Source organism: Siniperca chuatsi, linkage group LG3, assembly GCF_020085105.1.
Source record: "Siniperca chuatsi isolate FFG_IHB_CAS linkage group LG3, ASM2008510v1, whole genome shotgun sequence".
Lineage (NCBI taxonomy): Eukaryota > Metazoa > Chordata > Actinopteri > Centrarchiformes > Sinipercidae > Siniperca > Siniperca chuatsi.
In genome coordinates, this window is record NC_058044.1 from 14,942,337 (window position 1) to 14,963,075 (window position 20,739).

Genomic DNA, 20,739 nt, shown 5'->3' on the forward strand with positions numbered 1-20,739 from the left:
GCACTAAAACTAATAAGAAGATATAGATGGAGACCAACAAATGCAAAGAGGTGACAGTTGATATTCTTTAACTTTTAATGTTTTTCTTCAACCAAAACATCTCTGGCTATCCATCTATATGGCTTATTACTACAGTAACTGATTTTACAGGTGGAATAATTTGCAGGTGAATTTGCAAAAAAACAGCAATGTGTGCATTCGGGCTCAGGGTATTTCGTCAGTGAATTCCAAAAGAGATTATGTCTAAACCACAATCATCATGGAACAATCAGCAGAATGTATGCAACAGTAGTGCAGTCTCAGCAGAAACTGTAGTACTGTCTTCTGTAAATCTGGCGATGGACTCACTTCTTAGATACAGTAATATTATATCAACATGGCTGCCAGAATATCTTTGATTGCTTTTCACCATTACATGTTTGAAACCCTGTGTTGCTACAGACAAAGTGGTAAGTCTGCATCCTCGGATGGTGTTTTCTCATGCAGGGCTTGTTTGTCCGCTCTGTGACTCTGCCTCTTGACCTTTACTCTCCTCCAGGCTCCCTGGTGGTTTGTACAGGCCTGTCCTTCTACTTAAGCTGTGCATACAAGGCCTGTGGATGGCAGCTGCAGTGTCACTGGGAAACTTCACAGCTTTGCCTGAAGGCACTCCAGTGAACAGAACTGACTTGTTCTGTTCTGTTTAGAGGATCTGACTGATGCTGCTTTGTCTTATCTTTACAGGTTGGAAGAGGGGTTGTTTTAGGTAGCCGATATAGAGTTTGTTTTTCTTCAACTAACTATCATTATACATAGATATACAAAAATCTATAAGGCATTTAACTCCTGTTGATGAAAACGAGTCAGATACAGATATAAAAAGTGGCAGACCTGTTTCAATTGGTGTGTCATATAGAATTCGTGACCAGATTTAAAGTGACGCTCCCTTGTGGAGACCATGAACGCAACAGTAAATATGTGACGTGTGGGTGGAGCTGTGGGTTCAGTGCAGCTGTACCAGCCCTGACTCTGTGATCAGTTACAAAGGATGCCACCAGTGGAAAACCATCACATGGAAGAAATGCGTGAAAATGGAGCTGAATGTATTTGATTTTTTGTTATTATATATTGTATTGTATTTACTTCCCGCAGAATCAAAACCTCAATTGTTTTTTGAATGAGAATATCTCTGTTTTGGCAAACAAGTTTCCTTATCATGCATGCATTTGCCTATAGGCTTAGTTGTATGGAGTTTCCATTTTTATTTGTATTTTTCAAATATCCTTCGCTGGACATGTAGAAAATGTTGACTGCGAGGACGCCCGCATGTCTTGCTGGTGAGAGAGACTGAAAACAATGCCCGACACGCTGCTTTCTTTAGAAAACTTACTCTAAAGTTCTCTTTATGGCGTTTCAAAATGACAGACTCTAACTTGAGGAACGAAAGCAACTATGGGATCTATTTTGTTGAAGCTTTCAACGGATCCGTTTTGGACCAAACATTTAAAAACGACAGCATCACGACATGCACGAACTTCATTATGGACCCGCAAGTTATCGGGGTTGGGATCATTCTCTCCATTTTTATTTTGGTGGCAATTGTTGGGAACATTTTGGTTATCCTGTCTGTCGTGTGCAATAAACATTTGCAGACTGTCACAAACTTCTTCATTGTCAACTTAGCCATGGCAGACCTGCTGTTGAGCATTATCGTGCTGCCTTTCTCTGCATCTCTGGAGGTTCTGGGATGCTGGGTGTTTGGCCGGGTTTTCTGTAACATCTGGGCTGCGGTGGATGTGCTCTGCTGCACCGCATCCATCCTCAGCCTCTGCATCATCTCCGTAGACCGGTACATAGGTGTTAAACACTGCCTGAAATACCCAAGTATTATGACAGAGAGGAAGGCAGTGGCTATTTTAGTCCTAGTTTGGGTATCATCCACGGTCATCTCTGTCGGACCGCTGCTGGGATGGAAGGAACCGCCGCCTGTGGACGACAGCATCTGCAGGATCACAGAGGAGCCGGGCTACGCGCTCTTTTCCTCTCTCTTCTCTTTCTACCTCCCGCTCATGGTCATCCTCATCATGTATTTTAGGGTCTACGTGGTGGCCCGCAGGACTACCAAGAGCCTAGAGGCGGGCGTCAAACGAGAGAGAAATAAGTCGATAGAAGTGGTCCTCCGGATACACTGTCGCAGCGTGCTGGAGGACGCGCGCTCGTCCAGCTCAAAAAGCAGCAAAAACCACCCGTTTCGAAGTTCGCTGTCAGTGCGGCTGATGAAGTTCTCCCGGGAGAAAAAGGCGGCTAAAACCCTCGCCATCGTTGTGGGAATGTTCATCTTGTGTTGGCTGCCCTTTTTCTTCTTTCTGCCCATGGGTAAGTCTCATAACTTTATATTTCTGTTCCCTGTTTGTCCAGCATAAAATGCGCCCCAGTGTGTCTATTGCACCTTCTGTCGCTCTTTCTCCAACATTAGGTGTACAGACAAAATTGCTATTCTCAAGGACATCAAACTAACACATTCTTGAAATTTCTCACACATTAAATGCCCTCAAGTATCCTACTTGAATTTATGATTCAATACCTCTACTGACTCGTTGGCAGTGATATGAGATATTTTCTAACTAATTAATTTGTGTTTAATGTGAGCAATTAATGCATTTGCGTTAAACCTTTTCAGCCTGCAGCTCCTCCTGAGAAATGCATGGATTTCTATAAACAACGCAACATACTGGCTGCAGGCTTAGACCAGTATTAAACCAATGAACTACAGTTTAATACAACATACATCGGCTACAAAAACCTGCAAGATTTAGGCATAACAGAAAACAAAAAATGTGACTGGATTTCATTCGCTGTTGATTTTAAGAACTATGCCAGGAATTGATCAAAAGATTGTTAGAATGTTCTAAAAACAAACGTTTTGGTCAAAAAAGGTCAAATCTGCAACGTGACTATTACTGTGGCTTGTTTCCATGCTTGCAACATTTCCGAGAGCCTATTTTTTCAGATGGCTAATATCACATTTTTTAAGAGCAGTCATAATAGACTGACATTCTTCAGTAATGAGCACTCTAAAACTAAATGCTCCCAGCATCTTGCATCCATCACAGCTTCCCATTCAAGTGTCATTTCCAGTGGGCTAGTGGTTTTAGTAAGAGTCTCACATAGTAATATAAAACATGATACAGATACACTGTATTAGTAAGGGTTTTGTTTCATGTCTTGAAAATACAAAATTATTTGCACTGAAACATGTAGGTGTTAATGTTGAGAACAGCTCTTAATCTGACCACAGTATTGAAATGATGAGATAAAGGAGTTTGCATGAGACATGGGGAAATAAAACAAAATTGTCTCTAATTACTGGTTGAAAAGGCCCTTCAGTGGTGATGACCAATGCAAGTCATTATGGTTATATATAAATCAATCTGAAGAATGCAACATGTATTTAAAGTTGCACTTATAGAGAGTAATAGTATTCACAACACATATACACTTACTAATGGTGGTCTCATGAATTTTATTTTTTACATATATTTCACATAATTGATTGATAAAGCCATTATGGACAAATGGCCAGTATCAACACTCACAGCACTCTCATTCTTGCTGCACCTCCAAATGTATTGAATCTTATTATTATAGCAAAGCCTGCAGGGAGAGAGAGGGAGCTCAGAGGGAAGTTTATTTGTACCCAGAAGTCTAAGATAGACAGATAGTCCATCTCTTCTTGGGACTGAAAATGAGTAAAGACAAGAATGAGTTTAAAAAAAACAAAAACAAATTTTAATTATTAGTACAAATCAATACACCATCACACATATGACATATGAGACATTACACACATTATAATATCACCAAAACACACACATATATATGCTCTTTTAATATACATATTGGGGCCAATCTGAAACATACATTTTAAGTTGATTATGACAATCTCTAATAATATGATTTTCATTATCATATGATACCTTTGTGATCATATTATACAGCTGGCTCTTGGGAGATGTCATCTCAAGTCTGAAAGAGTCCACGACTCTGTGTGGCACTGCTAAAAATCAGTAATCAAAAGAAAACAAAAGGAAGCTCTTCCCAAAGGAATAACTGTTAGAGAAATAGGTCTGACGATATCTCTAGTTGTCGTGGTTTGAAATGTAAGATTCCTGGTAGATGGCAGAGGCCTCTAATTTGCATGATAAAAACGTCAAGAACACCTTTGTCATCTAAACTAGTGTCCGCAGTATCTTAATGGATGGAATGTGATCGTTAAAGCCAAATTTAAACTCCTTGGTGGAAACCATCTGCCCTGCAGAATCCCTCCCGAAATGCTGTTCTGTAATTTGATCCTCTGTGTAGTTTAAAACATAAAGTCCCCATAGGGATAAATAAAGTTGTTGTTATTATAGATTCATCCCTATGGGGGGTTACTGTTTGTTTCCTAAAGGACAAGTTAGAGACAAGTTAGAGCAGTCACAACCAGAAATTCCTAGCCCTGCTAACCCATACTTGGTCAGTCAGACAGATTGATGTTGGTACGTTGTATAGACATATCATAAATGAGTAACCTTTTGCTGAGAGGCAGACATGTACTTTTAGCACCTCTTATGCCAATCAGGCCCTTTCTCTGTGAAAATGCAAATCAAGATGAAGTAGTCTTACTCATCTGAAACCTCAGTGAGAGTGTCCTAACACCATTTGCTTATATTAGTGCACCAGACTCATGAATACTATTTTTTTTTCTCCAGAAACTGATGGAAGAAATATCCTTTCAGAATTACTTTGAATGCTGTCTATCTCCCAGTGTAATGGATAAAACACAAAGTACAACCATATTGCACAGGGAGTACACAGTTAGCTTTTTAGTATGAATAATCCAAGTGTTATAAATGGCAGTTATTTCTGTATTTGTTGCTGACACAAATCCAACCAGCATAAAAGCACACAGTCATACATGTTTCAAGCTTCCATTTATTACTTTTTACAGTTGACTTTCTTTTTATTTTGTGCATTCTCTATTGAGGAATATTGAAACAATACACTTGGTCTATGTATATTATACTTGGTCATCAAGAACTCAAGGATTTCTCTCTTTAAAGAATAAGTCTGGTGATATTCTATATTTTTCTTAATGTCAACAAATCCCATGGAAAGACCAAAACCAACAATGAATTAATACGACTAACAAGTATTGTAGCCTGTGTACCTTATTTTTCTGTGCCAGAAGACCGCCACTGTTGTCCAAAACCTATTAAAAACACATCAGTGAGCCACACTGTTGCACTGGGTGACATGTTTCTTCATTATGATGAACATGGGCACTGTAGTTTATTTTGAGTGGATCCCACATACACCGTCCTTCTGCTGTAAATACTAACACAGCAAATTTGCAGCTGAAATTAGTCCCCAACAAAGATACTGTTTACTCCTGTTTGAGAAACATTTGCTAAAAACTACAGTGCCCAGCTGTTTTAGGAAATTATTTAGCCTTTAAAAAAGTATTTATGATGAGCTTTAAAGATTTTTTTTCTGGTAATATACAGTAAGTAGCACTTTGCCCATCACAATATGTGTAATGGTCATAGCAGCCATTTCAGTGGTTATGCAAGTATTCATTACTATACCAACTATAGCTTGGTCCTTGGTGGCCATATGTTGAGGGTGAGTTTAAAAAAAACAAAAAAAAAACAGCATCAAATGTTGACCTTCACACAGAACATTAAATGTCAATGAGATAATTCCTCAGCTCTGTAACTGAGGGCTGATTAGGAATCTGTCTTCTCACACAAAAGAGCCGTCACAAAATGTTGTCTGAGAAAGTGGACAGGTCCCCAGACTCCTTGACGAGCTTCAACGTGTATTCAAAGCATTCATTTGTTGCATGGCTTTATGATTTGTGCTAGGATATGAGCCAATGTGAACTTTCAAAAAATCACATCCTCAGAAAAGATTCAAAATGGCAATCATCTTGCAGACACCATACTTAAAAGATGATGTTATCTCAAAGGCAATAAAACAAAAAGGAACCCTAAAAGATATTGCTTGTTGTCATGGTGTTGTGGAAATGCGTCAGAGTGGTGATTCACTTGCTGTCTGCCTTTAAGGTGATGCCATTTCAGTGAGAAGAATCAATGGAGAACATCACTTAATCAGACCTTTAATCACTTAATTTATCTTTAACCATGTTGAGTCAGAACTGGGTTACAGGTTACAGAGTTTTAGAGTTAGAGTTAGAGTTAGAGTAAGAGTGATAACTCTGTTTTATTATTTAGCTTTTGGCCCAAGCCTCCTGTTTGTATTTCTTAGCAAGTGCACAGTATGTTGTTGGTAGCTGATGTCAACATGAAACCCTTACTTTGAAAATCAGATACAAGCCATTTCATATATTTCCACATTGTACTGACAGAACTGAAATGACTTCTGGGCCCAGGCAGTGCAGACTTGACATTAGCACTGTGATATGTTACCTCTGTGTCCAGGGTCAACACTGTGTTAAATCCAAGCCTGGGGAGACAAGGACAACTGGAAAGCAATTGGAAAAGGCAACATTCCATGAAAAACAGCATGTCAAACCAAAATTGCCATAGCAAGTATAAAATATACTTAATAAAATGAGCGAAGCAGCTAGAGCTTGGGTTGAAAGTAAGCTGTACAGAGAGCAGAAAGAAAACTGACCATGTAACGCAAAACTTTTGTAAATTACTGTTCTGTAATGTTATATGTAAGAACGTTAAAAGGCTGATAAAGGGAATATTTAAAGTGGCAGGATTTTCCATCTTACCAACACTGACATGACAAAGAGGGTTTGTGCACAAGCCATGGCATTGTATATATAGTACATTACATGTAGAATCAGGTACCGCTACACTGAGGAGCGAATTCACTAAGAATGAATTGCGGCTGATAGCATCATGAATTGCGCATCATGTGCAACCACTATCTGCCCCGTCTCAAGGTCCGATTCACAAAAGATATTGGGCTAATGATATTTCAGTGCAAACACGCCCATAAAGTTTTGCAGATGTGTGTAATTTGCCATTGTTTTGCATCTGATAAATATTCATCTGCAATTCTCTGTAGTGGTGCCAATGATATTTGTTCTTAAGGTATACAAGTAGCATATCACATGACATGGTTAAGCAATGTTTTGGTCAAAAAATGTTATAAATGCAGTTGCATGGAACAATATTTTCCAGTCATGTAGAAAGAGATGTTTGATTTGAAAGCTTATTATAATTAGAACTATTTTAATTATCTAATAACTCCCCCTGCTCTTTCATTCGTTTCTATCTGTGGGATGTCTCTTGTTTTTCTACGACTCACTCTGTATGGAGTGATTGTTATTTGGGAGCTTTAACTGTGCGCTCTCCCTCATGCCTCTGGGCGCATGGAGAGCTGATTTCTCTCCTACTCTGCTCTCTGCTGGACTGTTACAGTGCGAAACCACCGTCTCGGTTTCTCACAGCAGCAGGTTTTATGTTGTTTTACAGTTTCACTCATGGTGAATATCAGGTATTGTACTGTCTCTGTGCCACCTGTGCGCATATGATGTACTGTGATGTGCTGTTGCTTCACCTGGCTACAATCACTGCTGCCATGATCACTGGAAAGTCTGGGCGTGACACCCTTATAAATGCGCTTCAGTTACCACCAACTCTCCAAAGACGCTAATAATTTCACTCTAACTGCATGTGACTATTAGCACTGGTGTTTGTGAATTGGACTTTTTTGCAATGAGGCTCATTTGCATTAAGAGCGGCCAATTTTGGCCAAATGTATGCATATTACCTAATTTACATATCTGCAAATAGCACCGGAGCACCAAGACTCTCTTTGCCTGGCAGTGCAGTTAGGGGTGTAGTTCACCCTTTGCGGGTGCTTTGAGAATTACACGGTTTCTTTTTGTTTTATTTATGCAGTTTTAGCGGCCGCAAAAGCCGCACAATCCTTTTGTGAATTTGTCTGAGTCTTTGCTGACTAATTCAAGCATGGCAAACACCTTACAAGACAAGTTATATATTCTACATTGTCCTCTCAGAGAAAGCATACACCACAGGAACATTTTAACCCCATTTATGTTGTTAGCTGTCAGCAGGTTAATGTCAGACAAACGTGCATCAATTAAAATCATTCAAGAAATAATTATAAATACTTGGCACTAATAAGAAAACGTCACATATTCTACTCAAGCGAAAACATCATAAAGAATTGTGTGCATTGGGGTTTGTGGTTGAATGGGACAGATATTGACAGAACACTGTCAATATCTGTCACATTAATAAAAGTCCACAAAATGTCAAAACGTCCTCTGTTGCTATTAATAAACACAACCAACCACTGCTACACAATAAATCATTACAAAAATAATGCTGATGAAAAATGTCTATACGTAGCAAATGATCTGTTATTTAGCATTCAGTATAAACGTAGATATTGTCGAGAATAGAAATTAACTGTAGCTACATTTTGCTTCAACTGTTCTTGATTTTGAAGTATATTTTGTGAAAATGTTCTTGGATTCTTAATGGAACAGAGAAAGCAACATACTGTACTTGGACTGTGCATATACTGTACTGTACAGTATGTTTACTCACAAATCTTTCTGATGGCTCCGTCTTCTTCTAGGTTCCTTCTTCCCGGCACTGAAACCATCCGAAACTGTGTTCAAGGTGATCTTCTGGCTGGGCTACTTCAACAGCTGCATCAACCCCATGATCTACCCCTGCTCCAGCAAAGAGTTCCAGCGAGCTTTCACTCGGCTTCTCAGGTGCCAGTGTCACCAAAGACAGAGGGTCCTGCGTCGCTTCTATGACCAGAGGTGGCGGACAGCTGTCAAGGAAATGACAAGGGATCAGAGGGGAGACTATAAGCCTGGCTATGCTGTGCATGAATCCTATGGCAGCTCTTTGTTACACAAGGGGAAAGGGCGCTCGCTAGGTTTCAAGAGATGGAGCCTGTTTCCACCACTGCAAAAGTCCTCCTTCCAGCTCAAAGAGAAAGTGAACAATCTGTCAAATAAAATCAAGGGAGGGACAGGAAAAAGTACCACACCTACAGTGGGCCGGATTGATATAGTAGACACAGTCTCTATGGGAATTTACAACTCCTGCGAGCAGAGCAGTTATCAGTTCTATGATCTGTCAGACTGCTATGGCCTGAAAGAAACTGACATTTAGAGGAGAACCAGACAATTTTTTTATTTATTTTCAAAGGGTCATATTGGACCAACATGCAAGAAAGACTGTGATAGCACAAAATTTTGTGTTTACAAAATATCAGAGAATCCAAGCTGTGAACTGAGAACGATGGCTTGATCCCAGCACAAAGAGGACTACAACTTTATCTCAATCCCCTCATCCCCATCATGTTTATTTAAGATGAAACTTCTTGTGAGCTGCTTAAAGCCACATTTTGGAAGTGGACACAAAAGTAGCCAACTCCTTGACTTAATGTGACTGCTGTCACTTGGAAGGACTGTGCATCGACATTACACAGCCCACAGTGGACAGGTGTACGCACTTTCGGCAAGACATTTAACATAAGCCTCATTATTACTGTTACACTCATTTCTTTAAATTTTCCATGTCTGTAACTATTAGCCAACTGACACTGTGTGGTGACTCCCAATGAATTGTGACTGCTTTGTTTGATATTCAGCTGATTTTAAACAAAAAATACAACTGTAATGGATTGAAACAAATATTTTGAAACTCTAACAGAGCAAAGTTTGTCATATGTGCAATTTTTTATTGTTGCAAGAATGTCTGGATTTAATCAAATGTAATGTCAGAATTGATTATGATACTTCATCTGCCATTTTTCTGTTTTGACAAGGCATTGTAAAGATAAGATGCCAGCTAAGAATAAAGATGCTGCACAGTATTTATTCTAACTGTTAACGGTTAAAAGTTAACTTGGCATTGATATGTACAATGGTTTAAATAAAAACCCATGAGTCTACTTGGACCACCAAACTGTAATTTGCATTGCCAAGTGAGTGAGTGCTAATGTGAAATGAACATGCTTTTTTTTTTGCATTTTCCAATGTTAAGTTTGTTTATGTAAGATGAAAAGCAAAATAAAATGGAGAGAAAACAAGTTGAGTCAATAACTCAGTTAAATTACAGCCCTTGTAATTTGATTCATGATCAAGAAAAATCTGCCTCATCCAGCAGATGTCACTATTGTTATGGTGGTTTTACCTCCTTCACTTTTTTTTACCTTTATGTCAAACTTGTGCTTTTGGGAAGCAAAAATGATTTGTTTTTAGACAAAATACCAATGAAATTGATTTAATAAATCCATATCTGAATGTGTTAAGCATGGTGAACATAGTAGTGAGAATCTGCTGCCTGACAAACAAATACAAATAAAGTTAAATTAAAAGAGAGTGACAAACAGACACACACACACAAGGCTTTCAGCTGCAGGCAACATAGAGAAACAGAGAGAAAGAGAGAGAGACTCTATCAAGACTAATAAATCTCAACTGCTTCCTGTTATTAGTCTCATTGCACAATGAGTTTACTCAAGTCTTGACCTAGGGAAAAGTCAAACAGCTGACATACTTTTTTTCATTTGTAATAATGACCAAAACTAATACATGACAGAAAAAAATCTCCACAAAGAGAAAGATAGAGATGACAATTAACAGAAAACCGTTCTTATCTTTACCCCATAAAGGACTGAAACACTAAGTGGACAAACACATAGTAACTGCTAACATTTGGTATCGGGGGCAACTTCAGAGGTGATACTTTAAACTCTGCAGTCTCTCACGATACAAAATGCGCTACTCTGAGAGCACCAGACACAACCTCTTCCTTCATCTAACATTTGGTGTCAGGGCAGAAATTAAAGCAACAATTGCTGCAAGTATAGCGGATGTACCAATAAAATACAGACATCAATGGTAGAAATATATATAAAAATATACAAACCAACACACTAAAATAAAACATAGCTTACTGCCATGGTTCAAATGCTCCATTCCATTTATTCTCACTCGCCCCTCTGTCCATCAAAAAGAAAAGAGACTTGAAACAACATTATAACTCCATCAAAACTATTTTCTAGCTTGAGTGATAAAAATCACTGGTTCCCATTGCAATGTGTTGATTACACTTTCACAGTTTGTAGTTTCACAAAGCAAAAGAGCTCACCAAAGAGACAGCCACTGCCTGGAGTCCTAATTGTGTACTGACAGCATTGGTGCTACTTTAACAAAGATAGACTCTGACTATGGCTTAGAGCTAATAAACAGACTGCAGATAAACATCTAAGTTCATCATTTGCACAAAGCTGTCTGGTCCACTGATTATCTTGAGTAAGACTAATTTGCCATGCATTCTGGGCACTGGGTATCTCTGTGCATTGCAGGATTAGGTTACAAATTACAAGAAGAGTGAGGCAATAGCAGAAAATAATATATACTTTCAATGAGTTGTTAGAGTTTCCAAAAACTCACTTTACAGCAGTGTTAAACCACAAATTGAGTCATGTTTTCTTCTTTTTGTCAGTTGTCAGCAGACTGATTGTGATTGTGTGTTACCATGGAAACACAACCCTTAGCTCTGTCTGAGATAGCCTGGGGTTAGGTTGGCTGCCTTTTTAGCCTTTAAACTAAACCTTTTTAGTATCTGAGTCCAAATTATTCTGCCTTTATGCAACTCTAGTATAGTCTGAGGAGCTAAGACTGGCCTAAAAGGCTAAACAAATGTCCACAGTGCTGACTCAAAATAAAGAAATAACTACAAACGGGAGAAGAAATTGAAGGAAAAACCTGAATAAAACAGTGGAGAAACATATCAAATGCAGATGCTTCTGTGCACCAGAGCTCACTGAATGGTTTGATGAGTATAAAAATGAATAAAATGCAACAGTGACCAGATCTCAACCCAGTTTCACACCAATGGATGATTTTGGACCAGTGTGTAAGATATATAAACTTTAATCTTCAAATCTATTTAGTGATGTCTGTGACTGTCTCTGATAGTATATGTCCTTTTGTTATGTCTGGCTATGTTTGTTTTTCTTTCTATCTGCTGTACTCAGGCTTCTTGCAAAAGAGATCTTGATCTCAATGATGTTACTTGATTAAATAAAGATTGAATATATAAATGAGGAATATCTTGGAGAGGAATGGTGTTCATCCCTCCAACAGAGTTCCACAGACTTGGTGAGGAGCACTGAAGCTGTTCTGGAGGCTCGTGGTGGCCTGACTCCATACCAAGACACTTCATGTTGATGTTTCCTTTCATTTGTCACTCATCTGTAAAATAACACTGTGAATGAGATTTTGGGATCAGATCAATTTGATTTTTATGTATATTTGATAGGGTATAAAAAGTGGCTATCCTTTGATTTTCATGAAATAAGCTGTCATTTTCATTCACAGAATTTAAATTTTGCTCCTTAGTCATGCCCAAAGCTGTAGCCTGTAGCCCCCAACTGTTCCTCCTTCACTTGTAAAATGCACCCCGAAGGCAGTCTCGGGCCACGATTGTGTAACCAGTGAATCTTGCAAACAGTAAAATGATACAGATTGTCAGTGTAAATAGAATGAGAAACATTTTATTTGACATCTTACACACTTACCTTCAAACTTGTGCACCTTCACTCTTATCTGCACGTTTCATCAGGATGTTTTTATTGCCCTGCAGTTGTCTGAAGACCTGGCACTCCTGTCTAGTGACGCTTGACCTCTGCAGTTTTTGATCCCTCTGCAAGAGTTCCAAATCATGTGATACTTTTTTTTAGTAATGGCACTAAGACGTTTTAAAAGAACAATCAATAATAAAAATAATAATCATCTATTAGAACTCTTATCATATATGTATTATATACATGTGTATTAATATCAACCTCTGTGATACAGCTAGGTGATACAGCCAGGTTAGGTGACAATACTAAACTTACTTACCTGAGATGTAAATCTCCGTTGTGTCATCCTAGTAAAGCGTCACGTACCCCTTTGATGTGGCCTCTTCAAGTCTTGCCTTGCACGTCTTCCAAACCTTTTTTTAGGTTTTGGGAATTGTTTTCTATCCCACAAAAACCTGTTATCTGCGGTTTAAATATGATCCTCCTCCACAGTATGTAGATTGAAGAAAACAAATTAAGTTCAGTTGTAGCAATTTCTAGGCCCTATCTGTTCTGCCATCCCCCTGGATCCATTTAAAGCTTCCCTTATTATTATTGAAAAATTATTTTTAAAGGAAACTCTTTTTATTGTAGATATATACACATGTGGCAATCATTTGAATGCTTCTACTTCAACATAGAGCCATTCGTATACTTTAGACATAAACATAATATAATATCTATAGATAGATTGCCATCTTCCCAAAATATTGCTGCAGTTCACAACAACTTTCTGGTTGAATTTTCATCTAATATCACTGACGCATTTCCTGCATTGGGAAACTGTTCTTTCAAGGCCAGAGCAACACATGGACATAATCCAAAGATAATTTACTTAAAAGTGCTAAAACTGGAAAAAGTCTTTGTGGCAGACTTTTTCTCCGTCACAAAATCAAAACTTTTGTGCCACAGAGCACATTACCTTTACATGGAAGGAAAAGAGGTGATTTCATACATTATGGTTGAAGTATAATTATAATTCTTCCTGATTCAAACATATTTTTCCATGCTGTTGACAAAAAATTGTATGAATAGTGCCATTGATTCACTGAGCTTTGTATACAAAATATACAGATACTATCTTTATTTTATGGTTGATCTGCACGTTCATTTGCCTCTTTCCTAGTGTGCGATAGCTCCATCCCAGGGGAGGATCCAGGCAGGCATACCCTGCAGCCCATGAACATGAGAAATGCCCTACGGAAGGAACGGTTGAAGAGACCATACAGGAAGGGATTTAGAGATGAGTTGATATATCCTAGCCACAAAAATATATCCCAGACGACGACCTCCGTGCTGTATTCAATGAACGGGTCCACAATGTTGACTGTAAAGAAGGGCATCCAGAAGATTAGGAACACTCCCATGATGATGCCCAAGGTTTTTGCCGCCTTTCTTTCCCTCTTCATAGTGTTTCGGTGTCTTTGTTTCTTGCTTGAATCTTTGCCCACTCCAGCAGCCATCTGGCTTTCCATGGCGCTGATCTGCCTGGCCTGCCGTTTGGCAGCTTTGAAGATCTTCCAGTAGGCTAATAGCATGATAACCATCGGCAAGTAAAAGGCTACCAAGGAGGCCATGACAGCATAAATGCGATTGACCAAGAACACACATACATCTTTAGGGAGCAGGATGTCCACACCGGCAATATGAAGATCTAGCATAATGGGGCCAAAGGAAATGAACATGGGAACTGCCCAACAAACAACAATAAGGAGAGCTACCCGACTGTGGGACATCTTTAACGAGTAAACCAGTGGGTTGCAGACAGCGTAGTAGCGGTCAAAGGCAATGCAGCTGAGATGGAATATGGAGGCAGTGCAGAGCATGACATCTAGGCTAGAGTGAAGCTGACAAAAAAGGACACCAAAGTACCAGCATCCCTCCACGGTCCGAATCATACTGTAAGGCATCACTACCAGGCCAACAAGGCAGTCAGCCACTGCTAGGGACATGACGAAGGAGTTTGTGGGTGACTGCAAATGCTTGAAGTAGGCAATGGACAAGACCACCAGGAAGTTGCCCACAACTGTGCAGACGATCCCAACAGAGAGGAAGGCATACAGGAAAATGCGAGAGGCCTGGTTCCTCAGTGTAGTACAGGATTGAAGTTCAATCTGAAGAGATGTGTTAACATCTCCGAGCAATCCCAAGCTGCCGTTATCCATGGTCTAATCAAACCTGTCAAAACACACAGATACAGTTGTAAGTACTGAGGGTCTGACTTTGTAGCAAGTGATGCATTTCAAAGCAGTTTGCCTAAACTCCTCTATGGTACATTAACAGTGAAAAAGTGGACAAACCACCCAGAATTCCATTTGTTTCATACCCAATTGCTGCTCCATGGTAACTTCTCATTAGTTAAACTCTAAACTGTACACTTTAGTTTGAAGTACGAATCACAAGAGACTGTGGGCCTGAAAAGCCTCTGTTCTGGTGTAGTTACCTTATCTAAAATGCCATCGCTTTGCTTGGTGTGGAGAGCAAAACCAGATGTTCTTTTCATCAACACAGATCTTGATATAATGAGGAGAATGATATATGATTTCTTGTTAGATTTGTTTTCTAAACCAATACAAAAAAAATACTACTGAAGTGTCAGATAATACATTGAGTAGCTTGTGGGGGCAGGAAATTCTCCAAATGAGTCAACTATCATCGGCCTGTTGTCACCACAATAACATTTTCTCATAGAGATATTTAGGAATTTGAACCCTGCATGTTACATTTATCATTGGAATTTTGTAAGAATATTAATAATTTTACCTTTTTACCTCAGGAAACAATTCATGAAACTTTAGTCCTCTGAATTCAGGCACTGCACATTACAGTATATCACACAGCTGAAGACACATGACTGCAATGAACAGAATAATATTAAATTTCCAGTGCCAGTGGTGTGAACAGGGAGCAGATGTTCCAGCTGACTTTGAATAGATTTTAATGAACACCACAGGGACAGTGCAGTGATGCTGAGTGAAAATGTAGGTTTTTGTTTGGCTTGTAGATTTGTTGAGCTGAACTAACACACATCATGGCTAATAATAAAGTAAAAAAATAAATCAAGATAAAATAAATAAATGTATTAATTTCAACTCACTACATAAAGATCCTATCACACCCATCCAGATTTGAAAATCTCATTTATGCATACAGTATATTAGATTCTGTTGTGATTGTCATAAAGGCTGTTGACATATTAATCATTTATTCAATAAAAGCAGGTAAAAGTACCCTTTACTCCACCTCTTCTGGGAGGTAGAGGGCACTTTGGCAGTCATCTACAACCCCCCCACCACCGCACTCGCCATTGTTCCCTTTCATCCTTCTAATCTTTCTGTTTATGTTGGAAGCATCATGTCTGCAAAAATCATACAGTTGTATTAGTTTTGTTCAGTACCTCTTATCTGCAATTATCCACAAAATCATGTTCTTAATGTCAATATGGTTATTTACAATGCCAGTAGACGATAATTAGTACATTACTGCAAAAGCTTTACGTAATGTTTTCTTGTCAAGCTTATTTGGTGTATACAAAATTTTGTTCATGTTTGTCATATTTGCCTATGCCTGGTAGTAATTTAAATACCATTACATATTTTGTTCAAAGATAATGGCCATCATCTATATGTTTTGTCATGGATAAAATGCCTTCTTGGTGCTTTTGCAATGCAGCAATACTGGAGAAAACAATACCATTAGTATTATGTTGATGTATACATTATAAAATATCAAGTTCAAATTTTTTTTCATTTAGAAGATATAGTAACTGCAACTCTGAAAAAGCCACATTTAAAGTATCACAAATTCAGTAGGATTCTGCATCTTTCCGTCTGATTGTACCTACAGCAGCTCAGTTACTGTCACTCAAATTAGCTTATTTATAATGTTAGCATTTCAAACAAGGTCTTTTGAATCCAGTTTAAAATAAAGGTTTGTTTATCTTACTAGTTCACATCAGGCACTACTATAAAACTGTGTAAACAACACTTACCTGTAAAGAAGAGAGACGATCGTCTGTCCTCATGTCTGTATCATACTGCTGGTCTGTCAACCTTGGTTTTACACAGAGATGAGAGGGATGGGGGGCTGGGAAGTGGGCTGTAATGAACACATGCAACAATAATCACAGTAATAAAATACAGTCTGCTGCCAACTCAATTCAAATGGCTGTAGAAAGAGCAACCAGTATGCTTACATTTTCTAATTTTCTGATGACACCAACATTCCTATTGTGGTACAGTATTAATAAGGGCAGACACGTATCTGAACATCGCTTTGAAATGTGTACATTTGTACAGTAGTGGGTGAAAAATCATGTTGTTCCCAACACTAAAAAGACTGGACATTGTATTTGACACCAAACCAATGTAAGAACATAACCCTGTAATTAAGACTATTGATAAATCCACAAACTAGATTGCTCAGGCTGAGTATACAACACAATTCATTTCCCCCAGAGAAATCAGTGCAAACCCTGAATGCTTTTGCACTGGTCAAAGCATTGTTTAGGTCATTCGGTCCACCACTTTGGTCCAGACTGAAATATCTCAACAACTATTGGATGGATTGGCATGAAATTGTTGTACAGACATTCATGGTCACCTGAGGATGTATCCTACTGACTTTGGTGATCCCCTGACTTTTCCTGTAGTGCCACCAGCAGGTTGACATTTTTGTTTTTTAGTCAAATGTCTCAACAACTGTTGGATGGATTGCCATGATTTGATTCAGACAGTCATGTCCCCTTTAGGATGAACTGTAATAACTTTGCCAGAGCTCCATGGCATCATCCTTTAGAGCATCCTTTTTCCCTTCCCAATGCACCTTGGAAGTAGGTGAAGTTGTGCCAGAAACCCCCTCTTTGCTTTTCCAGAGCTCCATTACACAAGGATGAGCTACAACAACACAGACAGGGATACACTATATGTCTGCATTGCACACAGGAAATCTTTGATTACTGTCATTGTCTCAATTACTATGTCATGTAAAAAACAAAACAAAACACATTTGCCCATTACATGAATTTTGAAAGCATCTTAAATATTTTTGGCATGTAAAATATGGTGGACATACTTATCCAAAGGTGGCATGAACCAGCAGCTGCACAGCTGCAGACTTAGACAGTAACTGACAGTAGAAAACACACTGATTGTGGGTCACTTAAGTGCTGTGTCTATTCCAGATAGAAATTACATGCAAAAAATGCTAACGTCTTGTTATTGTATGTTTTGGCTTATTTTGCATGATAAAATTCATAAATAAATTGGAGGGAAAACAAATATAGAAACTAAATAACACTGAGGGAAAAAGAGAAGACTAACAACAACAATTTCTATTTTAAGTACATATGATGAAGGAAGCATTGATACTTATTATCTGACTTCAAATTTAACATAGGTTCAACTTCACTTTCTACATACCCCCAAAACAGCTCTCATCATCCCTTTCATGTGTTTCAGTGTGCAGCAGAGCACAGCCAATCCTGCCAAGCTTGAATACCTTGGGCCTCAGCCAGTGACAGACGTATCTCAAGTGTGGCGGATGTGTTCTAATTAAACATGGGGGGATTTTTAATGAAGGATGCAATAAAAGGCACATTGGCTCAATAACTAGTGTTTTTTTCAGACCAGTCATTCATATGTGTAATGCAAGTGTGCTTTAAAGACAGGGTAGACTGGCTGCACATCTGTTCTTTTGTTTCTGAAAGAGGAGTGAGCAGTGGTTGATTCCCGGTCTTTGTTGCATTTACAAGGGGGCAAATAAAGTGACCCATCTAATACGATTACACATTTTATTATCAACGGTGTAATACTGACTAATGGTGCTATACCTCTATGTGATCCTTCAAATTTGTATTCTATCATTTTGGACTTTGTATGAATTTGCAACCCTGTCTTCTTGAAACAATGACACACTAATAATTTGCAACAGCAAATATGTTTTAAGAGAAATGTAATGCCATCCAGATTCAATTTTTTAAAACAACAGAATGATGAAATGTTTTTAAAGTACGAATCTGAAAAGTTGCAAAATGTTCACAATAAATGTATCTGCAAAATGCTGATTGAAAACATATGTCATATTTCACTTCCCTACTGGAAAAAAAAAACATTGCGGGTGAACATAATCCAGGTGGCAATTACTTTTCCTTAAAAGTGTAACTGGCAAAATAAATGAGCTGTGTATATGTGTAATTTCAAGGAGACAGGGTTGGAATTCGGAATAAGCTTGTTAAAGTCTATGTAGTGTTTGAACTTCACAAGTTTTTTTTGTTTGTTTGGTTTTTCTGGAAAATGTAATGTGGAGGAAAACACAAAAACAAAACACCTTATTTAAAACCCCACTGCATGAAGCAGTTATAAGAAGCTTAACAAATATCTAAGCTAATAGCCTGACTACATTAATTTAGGTTTAAAAAATGTGAGTGAAGACTTGAATGAATGAAGAATGTCCCCCATTAATGTGTTTCGGTTTGATGTGGTACTATAGGAATTACGCATGCGTTATGCAAGACAATTCGCCCGGTTACTTTGGCTACTTTTTAGATCCCTTTAGCACTTTTTGTTTTTCAAAAAGAGCGCAGCAGCATGTGCAGTCGACCAATTATCAGCCAGACACAAAAGTGAATGAGCTAGAGGTGGGCGATGATACCAAGTAATACAGGGCCTGAATCACCAATATCATTACCGATACAGATTATTTTTTATTATTATAAGCCGCTTATGTACTTTCATGTAGGAGTGAGCAGTGTGTCATAATTTATGAGGTAAATGCACCATCAATAAATCTGAATACATTTCCATGACCACTAAATGCCACCTGTGAGACCAGGGTTTGATACACACATTGCAGTTAGCAACGTTTTCATTCACAGCTGCGTAATAGCACCAAATGATGATCGTCTTACCTTCAGCCATGGCTGCAATTATGTGTGGGATTAAACTGACTGTATGTTGTTTGAGTGCACACAACAGGACAACAGCAGAGCAGAAGCAAAGAGTACCTGCACTAAGTGTTCACAATTCTACACTTTGATGAAATACAAGAGAAAAACTGATCCCTTTTTTGGTGTCGATCCTGTTGACTCTAGAATCTATCTTCAAAACAAGACGTAGTATCTGTGGTATCGATATATTGGTATCGATCCGCCCACCCTGGAATGAGCTGTGACTGAGTTTACCTAATCACCAACAACCGATCCCCACTATGTGTCCGGGGAACTCCCTTTTCTTCTGTTTCTGAATGATTTAACTTGACTATTTAAGTTAATATTAAGTATTAAAATTCGTATTGATGAGATAATAGTTACAGCTACTTAGAGTCAGTTAAGTTTAGCTTTAAAAATAGTGTATAGCTTACACGTACTAACTTAATGTTGATTAAATAGTTGTTATGATGTAACGAATATTAATGCGAATTAGCGACATCTGAAAACTCCGTCTCCAGCTGACTTTTTAATGTTTCCAGCTCATTTGTTTTCAAATGATAAGCCTGTATGGTGTTTATTTATGCACCACATCTTACCCTCTGAAGAAGACGCTGCATATCACTAATGGACTGCTAACCTGTGGCAAGTTATCACATGTTTGCGGTCTCCTTCCTGTCCGCTTGGGTTCTGTATTGTCCTGATATAAGAGCATCGTTTCTCCAGTCGGAATTAGGAATCAAATTACTGACAAATATTCTTTGTCCAGTACAAACCGAGGATTTTTTTTTTGTTTCGCTGAAGCAAAGAGCCGTCCTTGTTTTACATAGCCTACTTTGTTTCAATCCTGATTAACATCAATCAGTGAACTGCTGTAATTGTTATGGCCATTAAAAATGGTCTATGGAGTCAATGTGTCTTATTCCACTGAGAGGACAAGCAATATAAGAGATTACATTGGAATACACGTTTGCAGTAATTTCTGATTTTATCTCTGATTTTTAGGTTTTTATGTGGGGGACTGCAAAACCCCCCACACAGACAGTTCCTCTAAGCCAAACAAACTCTGTTCTTTTTCTTCAGGATTCCTGTTTTTCCATTAAAAATGATTCTCTCTGGCTATATATATATATATATATATATATATATATATATATATATATATATATATATATATAATTTTTTTTTTT

At 38.3% G+C, this 20,739-nt stretch overlaps 2 protein-coding genes across 2 annotated transcripts; one reads left to right on the top strand and one right to left on the bottom strand.

Annotated features, from left to right (window-relative positions):
- The first annotated feature begins 181 nt into the window (after positions 1-181).
- On the top strand, positions 182-10,080 carry adra1d (adrenoceptor alpha 1D). Its single transcript, XM_044190861.1, has 2 exons — positions 182-2,355; positions 8,608-10,080. The coding sequence occupies exons 1-2, from the start codon at positions 1,398-1,400 to the stop codon at positions 9,156-9,158; spliced, it is 1,509 nt and encodes a 502-aa protein (XP_044046796.1). The 5' UTR covers positions 182-1,397; the 3' UTR covers positions 9,159-10,080.
- On the bottom strand, positions 3,863-20,225 carry LOC122873739 (5-hydroxytryptamine receptor 4). The gene is made up of 7 exons (XM_044190863.1): positions 20,149-20,225; positions 16,616-16,722; positions 15,856-15,982; positions 12,905-14,802; positions 12,580-12,704; positions 8,577-8,811; positions 3,863-6,504 (listed from the first exon to the last, which is right to left on the bottom strand). The coding sequence occupies exon 4, from the start codon at positions 14,787-14,789 to the stop codon at positions 13,713-13,715; it is 1,077 nt and encodes a 358-aa protein (XP_044046798.1). The 5' UTR covers positions 14,790-14,802; positions 15,856-15,982; positions 16,616-16,722; positions 20,149-20,225; the 3' UTR covers positions 3,863-6,504; positions 8,577-8,811; positions 12,580-12,704; positions 12,905-13,712.
- Positions 20,226-20,739: the final 514 nt, after the last annotated feature.

Excerpts from the sequence above, each read along its gene's own strand:
- adra1d (XM_044190861.1), top strand. The coding sequence starts at position 1,398 with ATGACAGACTCTAACTTGAGGAACGAAAGCAACTATGGGATCTATTTT. Across the intron at positions 2,356-8,607 it reads TTTCTTCTTTCTGCCCATGG|GTTCCTTCTTCCCGGCACTG; the intron begins GTAAGTCTCATA and ends GTCTTCTTCTAG.
- LOC122873739 (XM_044190863.1), bottom strand. The coding sequence starts at position 14,789 with ATGGATAACGGCAGCTTGGGATTGCTCGGAGATGTTAACACATCTCTT.